We start from the raw sequence: 18,178 nt of genomic DNA on the forward strand, positions 1-18,178 counted from the left end.
GGGACTAGTAACAACACAACATTCTTGTTTATTTTAAACATCAGCTAAGTACATGATTGTCAAGAGAGACTGGAAGATTGACTGCAGATAGAGCTCAATCACAGTGGCAAGTAACAACACAATATTCTTGTTTATTCTAAACGCCAGATGTATATATATGTGATAAACTCCAACATTTATATTCATTGAAACATATAAGGGGATACATGAAAGTACATGTACTAGTGTTCCGTTATGTATTTCCAGGATTTCACCCACAGTACAATACATACCTTGTGAGAAATCTGGAAAACAATAAAGGAGCACTTGTACTTTCTTGTGTTGCCTTATTAGTTTCCATGCATATATACTATATGATTTCAAAGGAATGTTGCTGCCAGATTTAAAAATGCTTTGTATAGAAAAATCAAAACATTGTGTACATGTTGATTATTGTGTAGCATTTTGATGAGATATACATGTATAACACATTGAGGGTAATAATTTACACACTGAAAGTCATATTGACATGTACTTGTGTGTCAGTTAAAAAAATGGTGAATGTTAAAGGGAAACTATGCTGAGGGGTTTGGGCAAAATTGTCTTGTTGTGTTTACCTGGTTTAAAGACTGAAATCTAAAATCACTAATATATATGTACAATCCATGATATTATATCAGATAATGAGATGCTACCATGAGAAAATATATACTTCCTTTCAACAGTTTAGACTCACAAGTGTAATTATAGCCACTTACTTCAGGCAGCTGTTCTAAACAAAATTTTCGAAAATAATTCATACTGTTTAGGGGTACTGTTCACATATGAACTGTTTGTTCGATTGTTAAGCAAATTTGTAACATTGAAATGATTATTGTCATCATCATCATAACAAACTTTACAGATAACTTCTTGATTTCGTAATTATCTACCAGGTTAATATTCCTCAAATTAAAAAATGTCTCTTAAATAAATCATCATCATTATACATTGCAATAGTGAAAGTTAACAAGTCATCACTATGACATGTAGGTATGACAGAAATCTGTGATTGTGGGTTTGAATCCCAAGTACATTCATTCATGTTTCTTGGTTTGCCTGTACCAAGTGGTAGCCCTTCAGACACCACCAAGATGACACCATGTGGTTTAATTCAAATACATACCTATTGAACATATGTATGTTGTACTAAACTCACTCATTCTGTCATATCATCCTAAGAATATATCGTGACACTTATCATCATGGTTAGAATTGGTCTTCAGCAACCCATGCTTGTTGTAAGAAGTGATCTGGTGGTCAGGCCTGCTTACTTAGTTGACACATATCATCGTATGCCAGTTGTGTAGATGGTAGATTGATGCTCATGATGTTGATAAGTGGATTGTCTAGAGAAACATCAACAGACCGCTGTCATAATGTTGGAATATTGCTGAGTGCAGCCTTAAAACAAGAAACACTTATTCACACACTTACTCACACACTTACTCACATGCTTACTCACTCACTCGCTCCCTCACTCACTCTTCAGAGAGTCTGAAAGTAATCATTCTCTAGATCTCGTTGTGGGTCCAACTTGTTTTTCAGTTCCTTTTTCTCCACTGAAACAGACAGAATTATGTGTTATATTGCATACAATGCACATCTCTGGCAACAACCTGGTAGTCTGGAAATGACATCTGTAAAGGGTGGATTGAGTAATCAAATATAGTTAACTGACTTCACCGAGTCCCTGACATACAAAGATTCTTATTTTTGGGTGCACAGGTGAATATGTTTTGGGTATCTCTGAATGAATATGTAAGGAAACTTCATAGGGTGTTAAAAATCCATAAAAATCATTGACACCCCCAAACCGTAAATTATGAACAGTCCCTTACAGAAGAAAGTAGATTCGGTATCTTTAAAAGAATGCTTACAAAGGTAAACACACTTTGGGTATCCTTGGATAAATACTTACACAAGTAAACAGGCTTTGAGTATCCTTGCATAAATACTTACACAAGTAAACAGGCTTTGAGTATCCTTGGATAAATACTTACACAAGTAAACACGCTTTGAGTATCCTTGGATAAATACTTACACAAGTAAACACGCTTTGAGTATCCTTGGATAAATACTTACACAAGTAAACAGGCTTTGAGTATCCTTGCATAAATACTTACACAAGTAAACAGGCTTTGAGTATCCTTGGATAAATACTTACACAAGTAAACACGCTTTGAGTATCCTTGGATAAATACTTACACAAGTAAACACGCTTTGAGTATCCTTGGAAAAATACTTACACAAGTAAACGCGCTTTGAGTATCCTTGCATAAATACTTACACAAGTAAACAGGCTTTGAGTATCCTTGGATAAATATTTACACAAGTAAACACGCTTTGAGTATCCTTGGATAAATACTTACACAAGTAAACACGCTTTGAGTATCCTTGGATAAATACTTACACAAGTAAACAGGCTTTGAGTATCCTTGCATAAATACTTACACAAGTAAACACGCTTTGAGTATCCTTGGATAAATATTTACACAAGTAAACAGGCTTTGGGTATCCTTGGATAAATACTTACACAAGTAAACACGCTTTGAGTATCCTTGGATAAATACTTACACAAGTAAACACGCTTTGAGTATCCTTGGATAAATACTTACACAAGTAAACAGGCTTTGAGTATCCTTGCATAAATACTTACACAAGTAAACACGCTTTGAGTATCCTTGGATAAATACTTACACAAGTAAACAGGCTTTGGGTATCCTTGGATAAATACTTACACAAGTAAACACGCTTTGAGTATCCTTGGATAAATATTTACACAAGTAAACAGGCTTTGAGTATCCTTGCATAAATACTTACACAAGTAAACAGGCTTTGAGTATCCTTGGATAAATATTTACACAAGTAAACACGCTTTGAGTATCCTTGGATAAATACTTACACAAGTAAACACGCTTTGAGTATCCTTGGATAAATACTTACACAAGTAAACAGGCTTTGAGTATCCTTGCATAAATACTTACACAAGTAAACACGCTTTGAGTATCCTTGGATAAATATTTACACAAGTAAACAGGCTTTGGGTATCCTTGGATAAATACTTACACAAGTAAACACGCTTTGAGTATCCTTGGATAAATATTTACACAAGTAAACACGCTTTGAGTATCCTTGGATAAATACTTACACAAGTAAACACGCTTTGAGTATCCTTGGATAAATACTTACACAAGTAAACAGGCTTTGAGTATCCTTGCATAAATACTTACACAAGTAAACACGCTTTGAGTATCCTTGGATAAATATTTACACAAGTAAACAGGCTTTGGGTATCCTTGGATAAATACTTACACAAGTGAACACGCTTTGAGTATCCTTGGATAAATACTTACACAAGTAAACACGCTTTGGGTATCGGTGACGGAGAACCAAGACGATCAGGACAACACTCCCTACCACCAACAGCAGCCCCAAGACCACCGCCAACACCCACCACATGCCAGTCGAAGCTGCCTCTCTGATGCCTGCAATACAACAACGTGTGCTTTATCTTGTAATAAACGTCACCAATAGCAACGAGCCTATATAAAAACCTGCAGCAGACACAGTGAAACAGTGAAACTCGGTGATACAGACAACTTCCAACATCACGGATGAGGTCAGTGTAAGTGACCGGTCATCTTCTCCCGGGGTCGGGTGTCAGAGGACTGAAATCGGGAGTCTCACCGAAATATATGCAAGGGAAACAAGAATGTAAAACATTTGAGGTAGAGCATACAAACATGGGCTTTTTTTGTTTTTCTCTCGTGAGTATCATCAAAAACATAACACCCACCAACAGACATTCAATATTTTCAGTATGTTAGTGCCATGAGCGAATCCATACAGGAAGATATTAAGGATCTCTTTGTACGTTGTACAATGGCACCCTGACCAGTAATCTCACAGCCAGAAGAACACAAGAAGTGGCTTCACACATTGCATCCATATGGGAATCGAAACCGGGTCTTCAGCGTGACGAGCGAACGCTTTAACCACCGGGCTACCCAACCACCCTTCAAGTATACAGACCTTCCGTGACCGGCTGAGCCTCTGTTGTGGTGGGTTCTGTTGTTGACGGCATCCTCCTTACGTCGGAACTGACGACCACGTACTGAACATCATGGCTGACAATACACGCGTACAGCCCCAGCACAGTGTCCAGGTTCTCAGGGCCAACGTTTGTGGTGTTGATGGTGATGACGCTGTTAGTGTCGTTGCTACGCAGTGTAATACCAGGTTGAGAATGCCTTATGTCTTCACTGTTGAGCGTCCAGCGGAACACGAGCGTCCGACTGGGGTCAGTGACAGCAGAGACCGACAACGTCTTCACATCTCCTGGTACAACGCGGATAACTGGAGACGGGCGCGCCTGTATTGTGATTGGGGCTGTAAGAAAACATCTGTGTGTAATTAAAGATGTGTACACGTCATGCATAGACTGACGGATATTTGTAGGTTATCAGGGTCGGCATATCCTTGGCTCTCTTGACCATTATTGATATGACCCTGGACAATTTTCCACTATATTTTTGTTCCGGAAGTGCGTCACCAGCCATTACCCCTAATTCTAACTTAGCATGGAATTTCTCTCGACACCAAAGGTAATTTCATCGGACAGCAAATTTAACGTTGTGTAATTCGAAATTCGGGCATTGAAAAAACAAACAGTGGAGCACATAACTCCAAGGTTTACACTCGTTATTCAGTATAGTATAGTCATTAAATGGCTCTAAACAATCGAGGTTGTGGTTCAATGTATTGTTAACATGTTCCTAGCTCAATCTTCCACTGTATGATGGCGGCGTAACTAAATGTGGCAGGACAAGCAGGGAATGGGTTTAACGCCTTTTAAACTTAATTTCAGTTCTACCTCGGAATGTCAGCTTATTATTATTGGAAGACCAAAGAGAATCTAGCATTTGACTCCATGATCAGCGAATTCATACTTGCTAAGGGGCGTAACCCCACACACGGGCCTTTGGAGACTTCGTCACGAGGCCATCTGATTTACGAAATAATGTATTCACACTATGCTAGATGTGAAGAGAAGACATGACTGACATACACAGAATATTCAAATATGCGTCCTGGAAGATGCTGCCAAACTCGTTCTGTACTAAACACTGCACGTTCATGATGTCCGTGTCACGTGATACATCGAGCAGTCGGAACTTGGTGAAGTCGATGATTCTCTTGTCGTCTGGAAAAAACCCCAACATAGTTACAGTAACAGTAGCCTAAGAGAAACTAGTAATCATCAAGTGTAGCACACTGGTAAAGAGATAGAGCTTACTGTATCGAATAGAATCCTGCACATTGCTGTAACACAGCGACAGATAGTTAACCCAAATAACGAGTGTTTGTTTTCTTGGTAGTTTATAACCCATTCGTTAATAATCCAATCTGAACAAGTCAGTCTAGTCACTGAAATCATGAGTATCTCTCCTCGCAACTGCAATATATGATATCCATCAAACGTGCCAGCATGACAGATATTGTCTCTTATGACAAGCAGATCTCTACAGGGGTGTCATCATAGTAATTTGGTTGGTTTGACGTTGAAGGCCGTATTCAGCAATAATCCAGCCATATGACGACAGACTGTGAATAGTCGAATCTGGACCAGACGATCCAGTGATAAACATCATGAGTATTGATCTACGCCGTTGCGATACGACGACGGCAGACTGTGAATAGTCGAATCTGGACCAGACGATCCAGTGATAAACATCATGAGTATTGACCTACGCCGTTGCGATACGATGACGGCATACTGTGAATAGTCGAATCTGGACCGGACGATCCAGTGATAAACACCATGAGTATTGATCTACGCCGTTGCGATACGATGTCAACCAGTGTTTCACGGGTATCACGATACTGAACGATGAGATGATACGGGTATGTCTAGACAACATGTTACATTGTGTTAGACTGATGCAGATCTCGTACTCTGGGGAAGCTGTTCTCCGTTCTGATACCATATTGGGGGCGAAGGTGTGTTTTCTGTGTCGGCGCCTTTCGATATACAGGTGAACGTGACGTTGCTGCCCTCCACGACTGTCTGTGACAACGGCGGTTCCACCCACATCGGCCGGGCTAAAACATGACACGGTGGTTACAGTTTTATGTTTGCATACCTAACTATGTATGCTCGTATATATTGTGAAAATGTGTATAACACGATTGAAATATTTATGACAGTATTCATAACTATGTATCTCAGAATGTATGACGCTTTCATGACAGCATGTATGAGAGCGTATGTACCGATATTGTGTAGTACCATGTACGACAACTATGCAATAACTGAAGCATATGACAAACTATGTAATTACGTATGAGAAACTATGTAACCATGTATGAGAAACTGTGCAACCGTGAAAGAGAAACTATGTAACCATAAGCAAACTATGTAACTAAGTATGACAAATTGAGTACTAGTAATCATGTATGACAAGTTGTAACCAAGTATATGTGAGTGAGTGAGATGAGTTTTACGCCGCACTCAGCAATATTCCAGCTATATGGCGGCGGTCTGTACATAATCGAGTCTGTATCAGACACTCCAGTGATCAACAACATGAGCATCGATCTGCGCAATTGGGTCAACCAAGTCAGCGGGCCTGACCACCCGATCCCGTTGGTCGCCTCTTACGACAAACATAGTCGCCTTTTATGGCAAGCATAGGTTGCTGAAGGCCTATTCTAACCCGGAACCTTCACGGGTCACCAAGTATATGAAGTCAAATATAACGATATACAGTACCATGTATGACAATATATTGAGTCAAGTGTAACAATGCATGGTACCCAGTATGACACTTTATAGTCATAGGAATGACTGTATAATCAACCATTAGAGTTGGCGTACAGGTAACGTTGAGGAACGTCGTCTCCTTCAATCGCCCTTGTGAGTTGCTGGCTTCACACGTGTAAGTGCCCTCGTCGTAGTCGGTGACCCTGGGAATCTTCACGCGTCGACCATGGTCCTCGATGTTGAAGTGGGTGTTGTTGGGGAATATAGCGTTGTTGTACTTGTCATACCACTGGATATCAGGAACAGGTCTACCACGAATAAAAACATGGATTCACTTGCAACGAGTACCATAGTTCAGTAGCTCAGATCTGTTCTGAAGTTGATCGTTACACGCCGGATTAGAGCATGATCGAAACTGCAAAGTGCTGGGGCATATCATGAAGAAACATTTTTTGGGAGTGTACCGGATTTTTTAGGCCCATTTTTCGAAAGTCCAAGATGGTGTCCAAGATCCTTGATTTTTAGCTGCCATCTTGGACGCCATCTTGGAGTTGACGGAAAATGGGCCCCCAAAATACGTTCTATCATGATATTTCCCGGCACTTTGCCACGGAACTAGCATCTGGCCTTCAATGGCGTAGGCTGCATGGCTGTCGCTCCTAAAAGTGGCCATGGTTGGCACTGATTCTAGTTCACGAAAACAAGAAGATGCAGGCAACTGTCTTCTGGCAACCAACTAAGGGCTACTTGATAGTTCAGAGTTGTCCCAAATATGACATGTGTAACATTTGATCACTTTCTTAATGTCAGTGCGTATTCATATCAATCTATCCTCTAGGCGCGAAAGAGGGCGGAGGGGTAGCATAGTGGTTTAAGCGTCAGCTCGTCACGTTGAAGACACGAGTTCGATTCTCCACATGGTTCAGTGTGTGAAGCCCATTTCTGGTGAGACTCGTCGTGATATTGCTGGAATATTGTTAAAGGCGGTGTACAGCCATACTCACTCAATGAGCGCGAAAGGCAATGCATTGGTGAAAGATATATGAAAACAAGCGTAATCAGCAACGACAAGTATTTTCGAAAATGGAACTACATGAATAGAAAGTACCATGAAAACTATTCGTATGAGAGCATTATCTCTGCGAACAGCGTCATAGATGGATTATCTTACTTTCCACCGAAGAAACATTCAAGGATGACGCTCTTGCCAATAAATCCTTTCTTCACTCCGCTCATGTACAGTATTCGTGGTTTACTGTCACTGGTACCTGAGACAAAATACATACTTATAGAGCTACAAGTAATGGACAAAATGATTTAGGAACAGGTATTTTTATATTGATCAGATTGTCTATGAAGAAATAGATCATTACTCATAATTTCAAAATTTATATACATTAACTACTAACTATATTTGTCCAGTATATTATGTGGATACCGCATTTTGGGAAATTGGTGATGCACGCTCTTGAGAAAGGCGCTGTACTCCCATTTGGATGCGCCTGTACATATAGTGGCAGTTAGATGTACGCGGTAAAACTCGCATCAGCAATACTGCAGCCATTTTAAGATCATATCATAGTGAGACACTCAGTAGTGATATGTAAAGTATGTGGACAAATGCAGTGATATAACTGTTACTAGATTATCACATTGTTGTATTTAAAACTAATATGTGAAAGTACTTAGACGTCACTGCACAACAACCACAACAATACTACACGTAACATAGCTAGTAGATGGCTCGTGGGGTGCGCACCCCTGTACCCCACTCTGGATCCGCCTGCGTTCATGATATTAATCAGTGGATTGTCTGCCCGGGACATATTCTTTCACAGACTGAGATATTGTCAGCTGGGATATTGTTGCGTGAGGTGTTAAGGAAAACAAACCAACCAACCTCAGCTGTCAAAATACGATATATTAAACTGGTATAAATAGGCTATAATACCAAGATAACGTGGTGGTGTTTTACTGAATGCTCAATCTTTTCCGAATTGCCTCACTGCTCTATAATACTGATGAAAACTACATCTTTGGTCTTATCTCAGAGGCACACCCCGTAATCCAGAATCGAATATAGTTACAGACAACTTGTGATTTCTTCTATAAAACCAAAAACAGAGGTCCTCTGAACTGAGTGACGACTTCACTATTTTTCAACTGACCGAAATCTGGCATGAGTCAGAATGTTATGTCAACAGCATAGAGCCAGCAATCTCGACTATAGCCAAACAAACTGGGCTAAAAAGGCAATTGCGAGTTGAACATGGTAGGAATCACTCACAAGCTGTAGCGACACCGGGTGTTCAAGTAGGATAAGCATGTACCTGTACCGACGAGTTGCACCTAATATTCATATCATTTGGCTTGGTTTGGTCAGGATATTGTTTAACGCCGCACTCAGCAATATTCCAGCTATATGACCTCGGTTTGTCAGGCGAGTCTGGACCAGACAATCCAATGACTAACAGCATGAACATCGTTCTACTCAAATGGGATACGATATCAGGTTTGGGATACCAGGCCTGACCACTTCATCGCTCTAGTCGCCTTTTACGACAAGCATAGGTTATTGAAGACCGGTCCTAACCCGGATCTTCACGGGTCCACACAATTTCCATGAAAAGTGTTTCTTGCCTGATGCATGAAATAGGACTTCTTTGCAACATGTGGGTCAGAGGTCGTACCTGATCCAGGTGTAACTGTGAGGTCGACTTTGCTGCCGAGGTAGATGTTGTCTGTCTTAGGGTTGTGGAGGCCGCAAGCATACAGCTTTCCGTCCTTGCGGTCATCCTCTTCCAAGTAAGCAAAATGTAGCGTACCTGGATTAAAGAAACACGATATAAACACCACACGCTGAAAATTGTTACACGTTGTATTTAAAGACTTGAGAATACATTCCCCCAGTAGGGTTTGTGATTACACAGAGAGATCCACTGGCCAACCTGTCTCGTCCACGCCGTATCTCTTTGCTGGGTTGAAACTGCGTTGTTTGTCTTTGCTGTCGACAAGATACCAGGCGAAGGAGCCGAGAGGGACAGAATCAGGGGGATTTTCACACCGCATTGAGGCACTCTCTCCTGCTACCTTAGTCATCGGTCGGAAACCGATGTCATCAAACCTGTTCCCTCCTGTAAACCAATGTACACCGTGTCAACCTCGCTGTAGGTCAGTTACATATGAAACTTTGTATGACATTGTCTCTAACTATGCTGTAACAGTGTATGAAACTATGCATGACAGTGTGTGTAACTGTGTATGACAGTGAAACTATGTTACTACGTAGGGCGGTGTGTGTAACTGTGTATGACAGTGTATGAAACTGTGTAACCATGTATGGCAGTGTGTGTAACTGTGCGACAATATATGAAACTATGTAACCATGTATGGCAGTGCGTGTAACTGTGTATGGTAGTGTATGTAACTATGTAACGATGTACGGCAGTGTGTGTAACTGTGTATGACAGTGTAAGTAACTATGTAACTATGTATGACAACATATAAAACTATGTAGCCATGTATGGCAGTGTGTGTAACTGTGTATGTCAGCGTATGAAGCTGTGTAACTACGTACGACAGTGTGTGCAAATGTATATAACAGTGTACGAAACTATGTAACTATGTATGACAGTGTGTGTAATTGTATGACAATATATAAAACTATGTAACCAGATATGACAGTGTGTGTAACCGTGTATGACACTGTATGAAACTATATAAACTGTCTATGCCAGTGTGTGTAACTGTGTCTGGCAATGTATGAAACTATGTAACTATGTATGACAGTGTGTGTAAATGTGTATGACATTGTATGAAACTATGTAACCAGGTATGGCAGTGTGTGTAATTGTGTATGACAGTGTATGAAACTAACTATGTATGGAAGTGTGTGTAACTGTATATAACAGTGTATAAATCTATGTAAACGTGTATGTAACTATGTGTAACTGTGTATGTAACAGTGTATGACATTAATTATGACATGGTATGAAATTATTTATGACACTGCGTTTAATCACTTATGATCTTGTATAAAATTATTAATGCCAGTGTATGTATACAATTGTGACATTGTGTGTAATTATTTATGACAGTGTATGTAACTAAGTATGAAATTGTTTGACTTTAGTCACGACAGTGAATGAAACTTTGTATGACAGTATGTGACATTAATTATGAAATGGTATCAAATTATGTATAACCTTGTATAAACCGTATATTTCACGACAGTTTATGTAACTATATATGACAGCGTACGTAACTATGTATGGCAGTATAGTACATTATTACTCGCCCATTGAAGATACTGCAGTGTAATATTTTCACTTCAGTATTACACTAGTGTAATACCGCTTGACCTATGACGTCAAAATGGTTCAAAGTTGTGACGTCACAATGCTAATGCTGATGTCGCGATTTTACTAGACCTTGCTTCATTTGAAAGCTGAGAGTCCTCACACTGTAGGCAATTTCGTCGCAGTTTCTGTCAATTTATGTTGGCGAGTAATAAACAGAATACTAAACTCGCATCCGTGAAGTAGCATTTTCATGAAACTCGTTAAAGATTTAGTATCAAACTCGCTTTGGCTCGTTTGATACCAAATCATTAACTCGTTTAATAAAAATGGTATTACACGGAAGCGAGTTTAGTATCCTCTATGTATTAATGACATTGTATGAAATTATCTATGACAGTCTATGAAATTATTCTGTACGTCAGTATGTATGACAGTGTATGCAACTATGTATGACAATGTATTGCATCATTTATGACATTGTACGAATTTTTTTTATGAAAGTCCGTACGTATGACACCATCCGATATATAGACATACCCCACTTCCGTCTTAACTCAGATACAACTGAAATAACTCATTGTCATTTTTCACCATGTATGAACTGTTGCTATGCTCTGTTGCATGATTGGCTAAGGTTTGCGTGGAGTGTGCATGATTGTCTTACTGACCACATGCATTATCCGTGATTGACGTACTGACCATATGCATTGTGCATGATTGACTAACTAATCACATGCTTTATGTGTGACTGATGAAATTCTTCATATTTGATGCGACTTACACAAAGCATGCATTGCACATGATTGCCGTACTGATCGCTTACAGTATGCATGCAGTGTGCCTTATTATATACTGGACCCGTGAAGGTCCCCGGGTAGAATAGGCCTTCAGCAACACACGCTTACCATTAAAGGCGACTATGATTGTCGTAAGAGGCGACTATGCTTGTCGTAACAGGCGATTAACGGGATCGGGTGGTTAGGTTCGATGACTTGGTTGACACATGTCATCATATCCCAACTGCACAGATCGATCCTCGTGCTGTTGATCACTGGATTGTCTGGACCAGACTCAATTGTTTACAGAGCGCCGCCATATAGCTGGGATATTACTGAGTGCGGCGTAAAACTAAAATCACTCACTCACTCACTCACTATTACTTACTGACGAGTAACATCTCTACTTCTTGTGACACCGCCGTGCCCCACGTGTTGGTTGCTAAACATCTGTATCTTCCTTCCTCGCGTATCGTGGCGGACTTCACCAACAGAGAGCCTGTGATTGGGTTGACACTGATGTAATCAGATGTGAAATTCGTGCCATCTTTGTGCCAAGTGTACCTATATTAACACATCAAGCATTAGGGTGAGAGGAGATGTCATTGGAAGGGCGCCGGGGTGTATCTAGATCCATCGAGCTCCCTGACAAAAATAACGTCACTGCCAACGTTTTTAGTCTCCCACCTCATCATTGTCCTACCTACCTGGTTGTATTACACAACCAACGTATGTTAAATATGTATCTCCCGCTCTTTCTCGTCCCCATCACTCCCCCAATCTCTCTATCTTCCCTCCCTCTCTGTCTTTATCGATCCCTTTCTCCCCTCTCGCTTTTTCTCAATCCCTCGCTTTCTTAATCCCTCACCATCTTCCTTCTTCCTCCCAGGCCTCTCTCTCCCTTTCACCATTCCTCTCTCCTACTCCTCTCTTTCACCCTCTCTTTCTCACTCCCCTTCATTCTCTTTTCCCCCCTGTCTCCTCTCCCTCCCTCCTCTCTTTCAACCCTTCACTCTCTCTTCCTCCCTCACTCTTTCTCTCCCTCCCTCCTCTCTTTCACCTCTCCGCCTCCTCTCTCTCTCTTTCTTTCCCTCTCTCATGTGAAGGTGCTGGATGTACACTTACTTCGGTTGTGGAGTTCCAGTCGCATTACAAGACAACGTGAAGTTTGATCCTGTGCTGAAGTAATCTGTCCGTGCTAAGAGAGGTGTATCCACTGTGGGTGGGACTCGAACTGAAAACACAGCGACAAACATGTATCTTCTATAATCCATACCAACATAAACATTGATTTAATGTCTTCCTCTGAAATTCTGTGATCTGAAGAAGAGGAGTATTCACGTATTGTCTCAATGTAATCAGGTGAAATCACCACTATAAAAGCGATAGCAAACACAACTGTGATCGATCTATTAGCTTAAGGACCTGTATTCGTGTAGGTGCACATGAATCAGTCATGCTAATTGTTACTGACATCGCCTGTGTACAAGTCATTCTGCCAAAGCCACATCTTGCCTATGTTAACCGTTAATATGCTGCCTACTTCTTGGTTCATCAATGTTCAGTTAATTCTATCCACATCTCTATTTGTCTTTGTACAGCCCATTCTACCAACATGTGTATTTGTCTGTGTACAGCCCTTTCTACCCACATCTCTATGTGTCTGTGTACAGCCCATTCTACCCACATCTCTATGTGTCTGTGTACAGCCCATTCTACCCACATCTATGTGTCTGTGTACAGCCCATTCTACCCACATCTCTATGTGTCTGTGTACAGCCCTTTCTACCCACATCTCTATTTGTCTGTGTACAGCCCATTCTACCCACATCTCTATGTGTCTGTGCATAGCCCTTTCTACCCACATCTCTATGTGTCTGTGTACAGCCCATTCTACCCACATCTCTATTTGTCTGTGTACAGCCCATTCTACCCACATCTCTATGTGTCTGTGTACAGCCCATTCTACCCACATCTCTATTTGTCTGTGTACAGCCCATTCTACCCACATCTCTATTTGTCTGTGTACAGTCCATTCTACCCACATCTCTATTTGTCTGTGTACAGCCCGTTCTACCCACATCTCTATTTGTCTGTGTACAGCCCTTTCTACCCACATCTCTATTTGTCTTTGTACAGCCCATTCTACCCACATCTCTATGTGTCTGTGTACAGTCCATTCTATCCACATCTCTATTTGTCTTTGCATAGCCCTTTCTACCCACATCTCTATGTGTCTGTGTACAGCCCATTCTACCCACATCTCTATTTGTCTGTGTACAGCCCATTCTACCCACATCTCTATGTGTCTGTGTACAGCCCATTCTACCCACATCTCTATTTGTCTTTGTACAGCCAATTCTACCCACATCTCTATTTGTCTTTGTACAGCCCATTCTACCCACATCTCTATTTGTCTGTGTACAGCCCTTTCTACCCACATCTCTATGTGTCTGTGTACAGCCCATTCTACCCACATCTCTATTTGTCTTTGTACAACCCATTCTACCCACATCTCTATTTGTCTGTGTACAGCCCATTCTACCCACATCTCTATTTGTCTGTGTACAGCCCATTCTATCCACATCTCTATTTGTCTGTGTACAGCTATTTCTATCCACAAGTCTCTTTGTCTATGTACAGCCCATTCTACCCACATCTCTATTTGTCTGTGTACAGCTCATTAAACCCACATCTCTGCCTATATACAGTACTAATTCATTCTAGCCACATCTCTGCTTGCCTATGTACAGTTTCTTCTATCCACAAGTCTACTTGTCTGAGTACAGCTTTTTCTATCCACAAGTCTGTTTGTATGTCTACAGTACATTCTATCCACAGGTCTTTTGTCTGTGTACAACCTATTCTATCCACAAGTCCGTTTGTAAGTATATCGCTCATTCTATCCACAGGTCTGTTTTTTCTGTGTACAACCCATTCTATCCACAAGTCTGTTTGTCTATGTCCAGGTTATTCTCTCCGGTGTCGTACCGGGAAGGCTAAAGTTTATTCTTCAGATGTCCCGGGACGATTAAAATGTATTGTTCTGTTTTCCTGGGAGAGTACCGTCATAGCTAAAGATAAGGTGCCGGGAAGCATAATCCATGTCAGGTGTAGAGAGAATTCTTTTCAGAACATAGTTATAATCTTCGATTCTTTAGAACTTTATACTTCAACTTCAAAATCTTTATTCTCATAAATCACCATCGGTGGTACAAGAACAAAGAATATACAATATTAACAAGTGTACATAAAATATAAACATGTGCCATGATGATGTTTACGTAACAATTTACACAGGTGAGAGGTAAATGGTGATAAACATTTGCTAAGCTTAAAATTGACAGGCGACATGACCTTATGAAGTGTTGATAAAATGGCCCAATAAAAGCCAAATACGTTTAAGAAGACAATTGCATTCCTGTGTTCGTCTGTGTTTGTCTATCTGCCTCTGATTCCGCCTTCAGTCCAATATTCCTGCTGTTTATTGCCTGTTTACAGTTCATTCTGCCAAACCTGAGTTTGCCTTCCTGGGTATGGCTTGACGTCGGGTTGCACTCATTTCTATTGCATTAAGTGCTTCTTTTTTCGTTTTGGCACCAAACACAGATAAGTGAAATCATTCTCACTTTGATAACTGCATATGTCATATCTGATCATAATTACGTACACTGATAAATACTTACCTGTAATAATATTCATTAAAATACTTTCATTCATTATTTCATCAGCTAATGAACTTTAGCGATGACATCAGGCGTGCAGTCCTCGTCAATGTAGTGCACCATAGTTATCAAGTAGATATGGATAACTTTGGACAATGACCTACGACTCCAGAGAGTTGATGTGTACTTAGTGCTCCATTGTCGTGAACCTGGGTATATGTGTGTTTACCATGGATTTTAACGATTGGGTATATAAGAACATACGTATTGTGATATATGTCTGGGAAACTAAGCTTGTTGAAGGTTGCGATGAATACCTTAGAATAATGAATGAATGAACATATTACATCCGTTTTTAGGTTTCATGAGATATTTTCAACTTTCTCGTCATTTTCATGCATTATGGACAAAAGCTATACTGGCAGCTTTACTTGCCAATAAATCTTGTTAACCCGTGGTATAAATTCTTTTAAAAAGTCAAAAAGTTTTACCTGGAATATAGTTCAATACACTCCCTCATGGTAATGCACATGTCTATAGTGTCCCTCCCACTGTAGTCCACGCCCTTTTTTGCGTTCTGAACTTTCTTATTTCAGGTTTAGTCCTAACCTACGCTTGATTGATAAAGGAAAACTCTGTTAATTCTGATTTATCCTACTTGCCAGACATGTGGTAACCTCGGTTGAGTTTATCGTAATATGAATAACCATACGCCTCTTCTCTTTCCTTCAGGAAATGCAGGGATTGTCAATGTTGCTTTGGTCAGGGCTCGGTTGGTAATCGTACAATAGGAGTATTGTATCCATCGTCAAGATTCGTGCCCCATGCGTTAATAACCCTTTCTCTACTCCCACACACAAAGGTACTTTGTGGAAATCTATAAATTGGTTCCTAGATATAGGTCCGGCCACCACTTCGATGAATGAACAATTACAGAAAAGTGAATTCACGAACTAAATGCCGTTACTGCCTTTTGATCGCAATACACCTGTCATGATACAGGATGGCTTTCTGTTCGTTGTTCCTTACTATAAGGATTCACTGTTATGCGACGCAATGCGAAGCGATGGCCACTCATCTCATACGTCTACATAGAATGTATATTATTTTATACAGCTGACAGTTGTTCATGCTGGTATACCGTATATGGCTGGAATATTGCTGAGTGCGGCGTAAAGCTAGACTAAAAATGTCCAGTTGTTCTACCAACATCTACCAAGACGCCTAAGTCCATTCTTACAAGAAGATGATCATGGCTCACTGATATGGCTGCCTCATGTCATCGTACCCCAATTACGTAGTTCATTGCTTATGATGTTGATCACTGTATTGTCTGGTACAGAGTCGATTATTTGCATGGTACCACCATACAGAAATAATGTTGCTGAGTGCAGTGTTAATAAAAGGCAACAAAACTTATCAAATGATCTTCGTGAAACTCGAGGTACTATTACAACATGTTTTAATCGTTTCGTAAACTGCCAAGTAAGCGAAAGTCTACACTACAGTACTACTGGGTTGAACTCGAAAATAACCAACTTTAAGAAAACATTGTTGAGCTAAGAAAGGTAAGGGCGAACTTTATGGATGAACAGCTTCTTCATTCAGGTGACGTGACGTTCGATACAGACTCTTGTCAAGATGGTACTGTTGATATACCTGGTTGACAACGACAAAAGAATCTGTATCGAAACGTCGCATCACCTGAAGAGAGAAGTTGTTCATTCACATAGCTTGTCCTTACCTGACTCAATTTTCAACAGTGCCATCCAAAGAAGGAGTAAACAAGATCGCCGAAACATGGCAAATGAGAGTTCCAAAACTAAGTCAACATCAAATATGTACATCAATAACGAAGAAGTAATATTGAATGGGCATGTGCATTAATTTCACTGGAATATACTCACCATCGGCCTGGTCCTGGCTTAATGTATACCCACAGCACAGAATCACCAACATTCCCGACAGATACGTCGTCAGCATATTCATCTCCAGTAAATACCAGCACCTCTATCTCGTATTAAGGGCTTAATCGTTCTTTCACCAAATCCTTAAATATTCACAGTGTTGCTGTCCGTCAGCAGATGAGGGAGCCGCTGTTCCGGTTGTGCGGGGACGACGTCCGCTGACGTTCTGACTGTGGTCACTGTTGGTTACTAGGATGTATGGCGAGAAGGATGTAGAATCAGAAGACTAGAGTATGATAGCGCACACTCGCCCCTCCCCCTTCCTACATCATGTCTCACTCATCCGGCGGAACTGCAACTCTTCCGATTGGGACAAGGGCGGGGAGCTAGAGTCCATCTCATGGCTACTGATGTCGATCGGAGGGGGATCGTCCACTTTATGGCCATAGATGTAGGAGGGGAACGTGCATTTCATGGCGATCGATGTAGGAGGGGATCGTCCACTTATGGCCATAGATGTAGGAGAGGATCGTGCATTTCATGGCGATCGATGTAGGAAGGGATCGTCCACTTATGGCCATAGATGTAGGAGGGGACCGTGCACTTTATGACCATTGATGAAGGAGGGGATCGTCTACTTTATGGCCATAGATATAAGAGGATCGTCCACTTCATGGCGATCGAAGTAGGGGGGGATCGTCCACTTATGGCCATAGATGTACAGTTAAGGGGATCGTCCACTTAT

General features: G+C 40.8%; 1 protein-coding gene across 1 annotated transcript; it reads right to left on the reverse strand.

Annotated features, from left to right (window-relative positions):
* Window positions 1–7: 7 nt before the first annotated feature.
* LOC137277559 (neural cell adhesion molecule L1-like) lies at window positions 8–17,693 on the reverse strand. The gene is made up of 12 exons (XM_067809352.1): window positions 17,434–17,693; window positions 12,987–13,095; window positions 12,250–12,425; window positions 9,733–9,918; window positions 9,475–9,609; window positions 7,956–8,052; window positions 6,899–7,092; window positions 5,977–6,123; window positions 5,090–5,224; window positions 4,054–4,410; window positions 3,375–3,506; window positions 8–1,580 (listed from the first exon to the last, which is right to left on the reverse strand). Exons 1-12 carry the CDS (start codon window positions 17,513–17,515, stop codon window positions 1,507–1,509), a joined length of 1,824 nt encoding a protein of 607 aa, XP_067665453.1. The 5' UTR covers window positions 17,516–17,693; the 3' UTR covers window positions 8–1,506.
* Window positions 17,694–18,178: the final 485 nt, after the last annotated feature.

Source organism: Haliotis asinina, chromosome 3 (assembly GCF_037392515.1).
Source record: "Haliotis asinina isolate JCU_RB_2024 chromosome 3, JCU_Hal_asi_v2, whole genome shotgun sequence".
Lineage (NCBI taxonomy): Eukaryota > Metazoa > Mollusca > Gastropoda > Lepetellida > Haliotidae > Haliotis > Haliotis asinina.

Bases quoted from the DNA above. Each gene is read 5' to 3' on its own strand.
- LOC137277559 (XM_067809352.1), bottom strand. From the start codon at position 17,515: ATGAATATGCTGACGACGTATCTGTCGGGAATGTTGGTGATTCTGTGC. The intron at 8,053-9,474 runs GTACGACCTCTG...ATTTTGTCTCAG, and splicing joins CACAGTTACACCTGGATCAG to GTACCAGTGACAGTAAACCA. The intron at 4,411-5,089 runs GTATGTCAGTCA...GTTTTCTTACAG, and splicing joins CGCATATTTGAATATTCTGT to CCCCAATCACAATACAGGCG.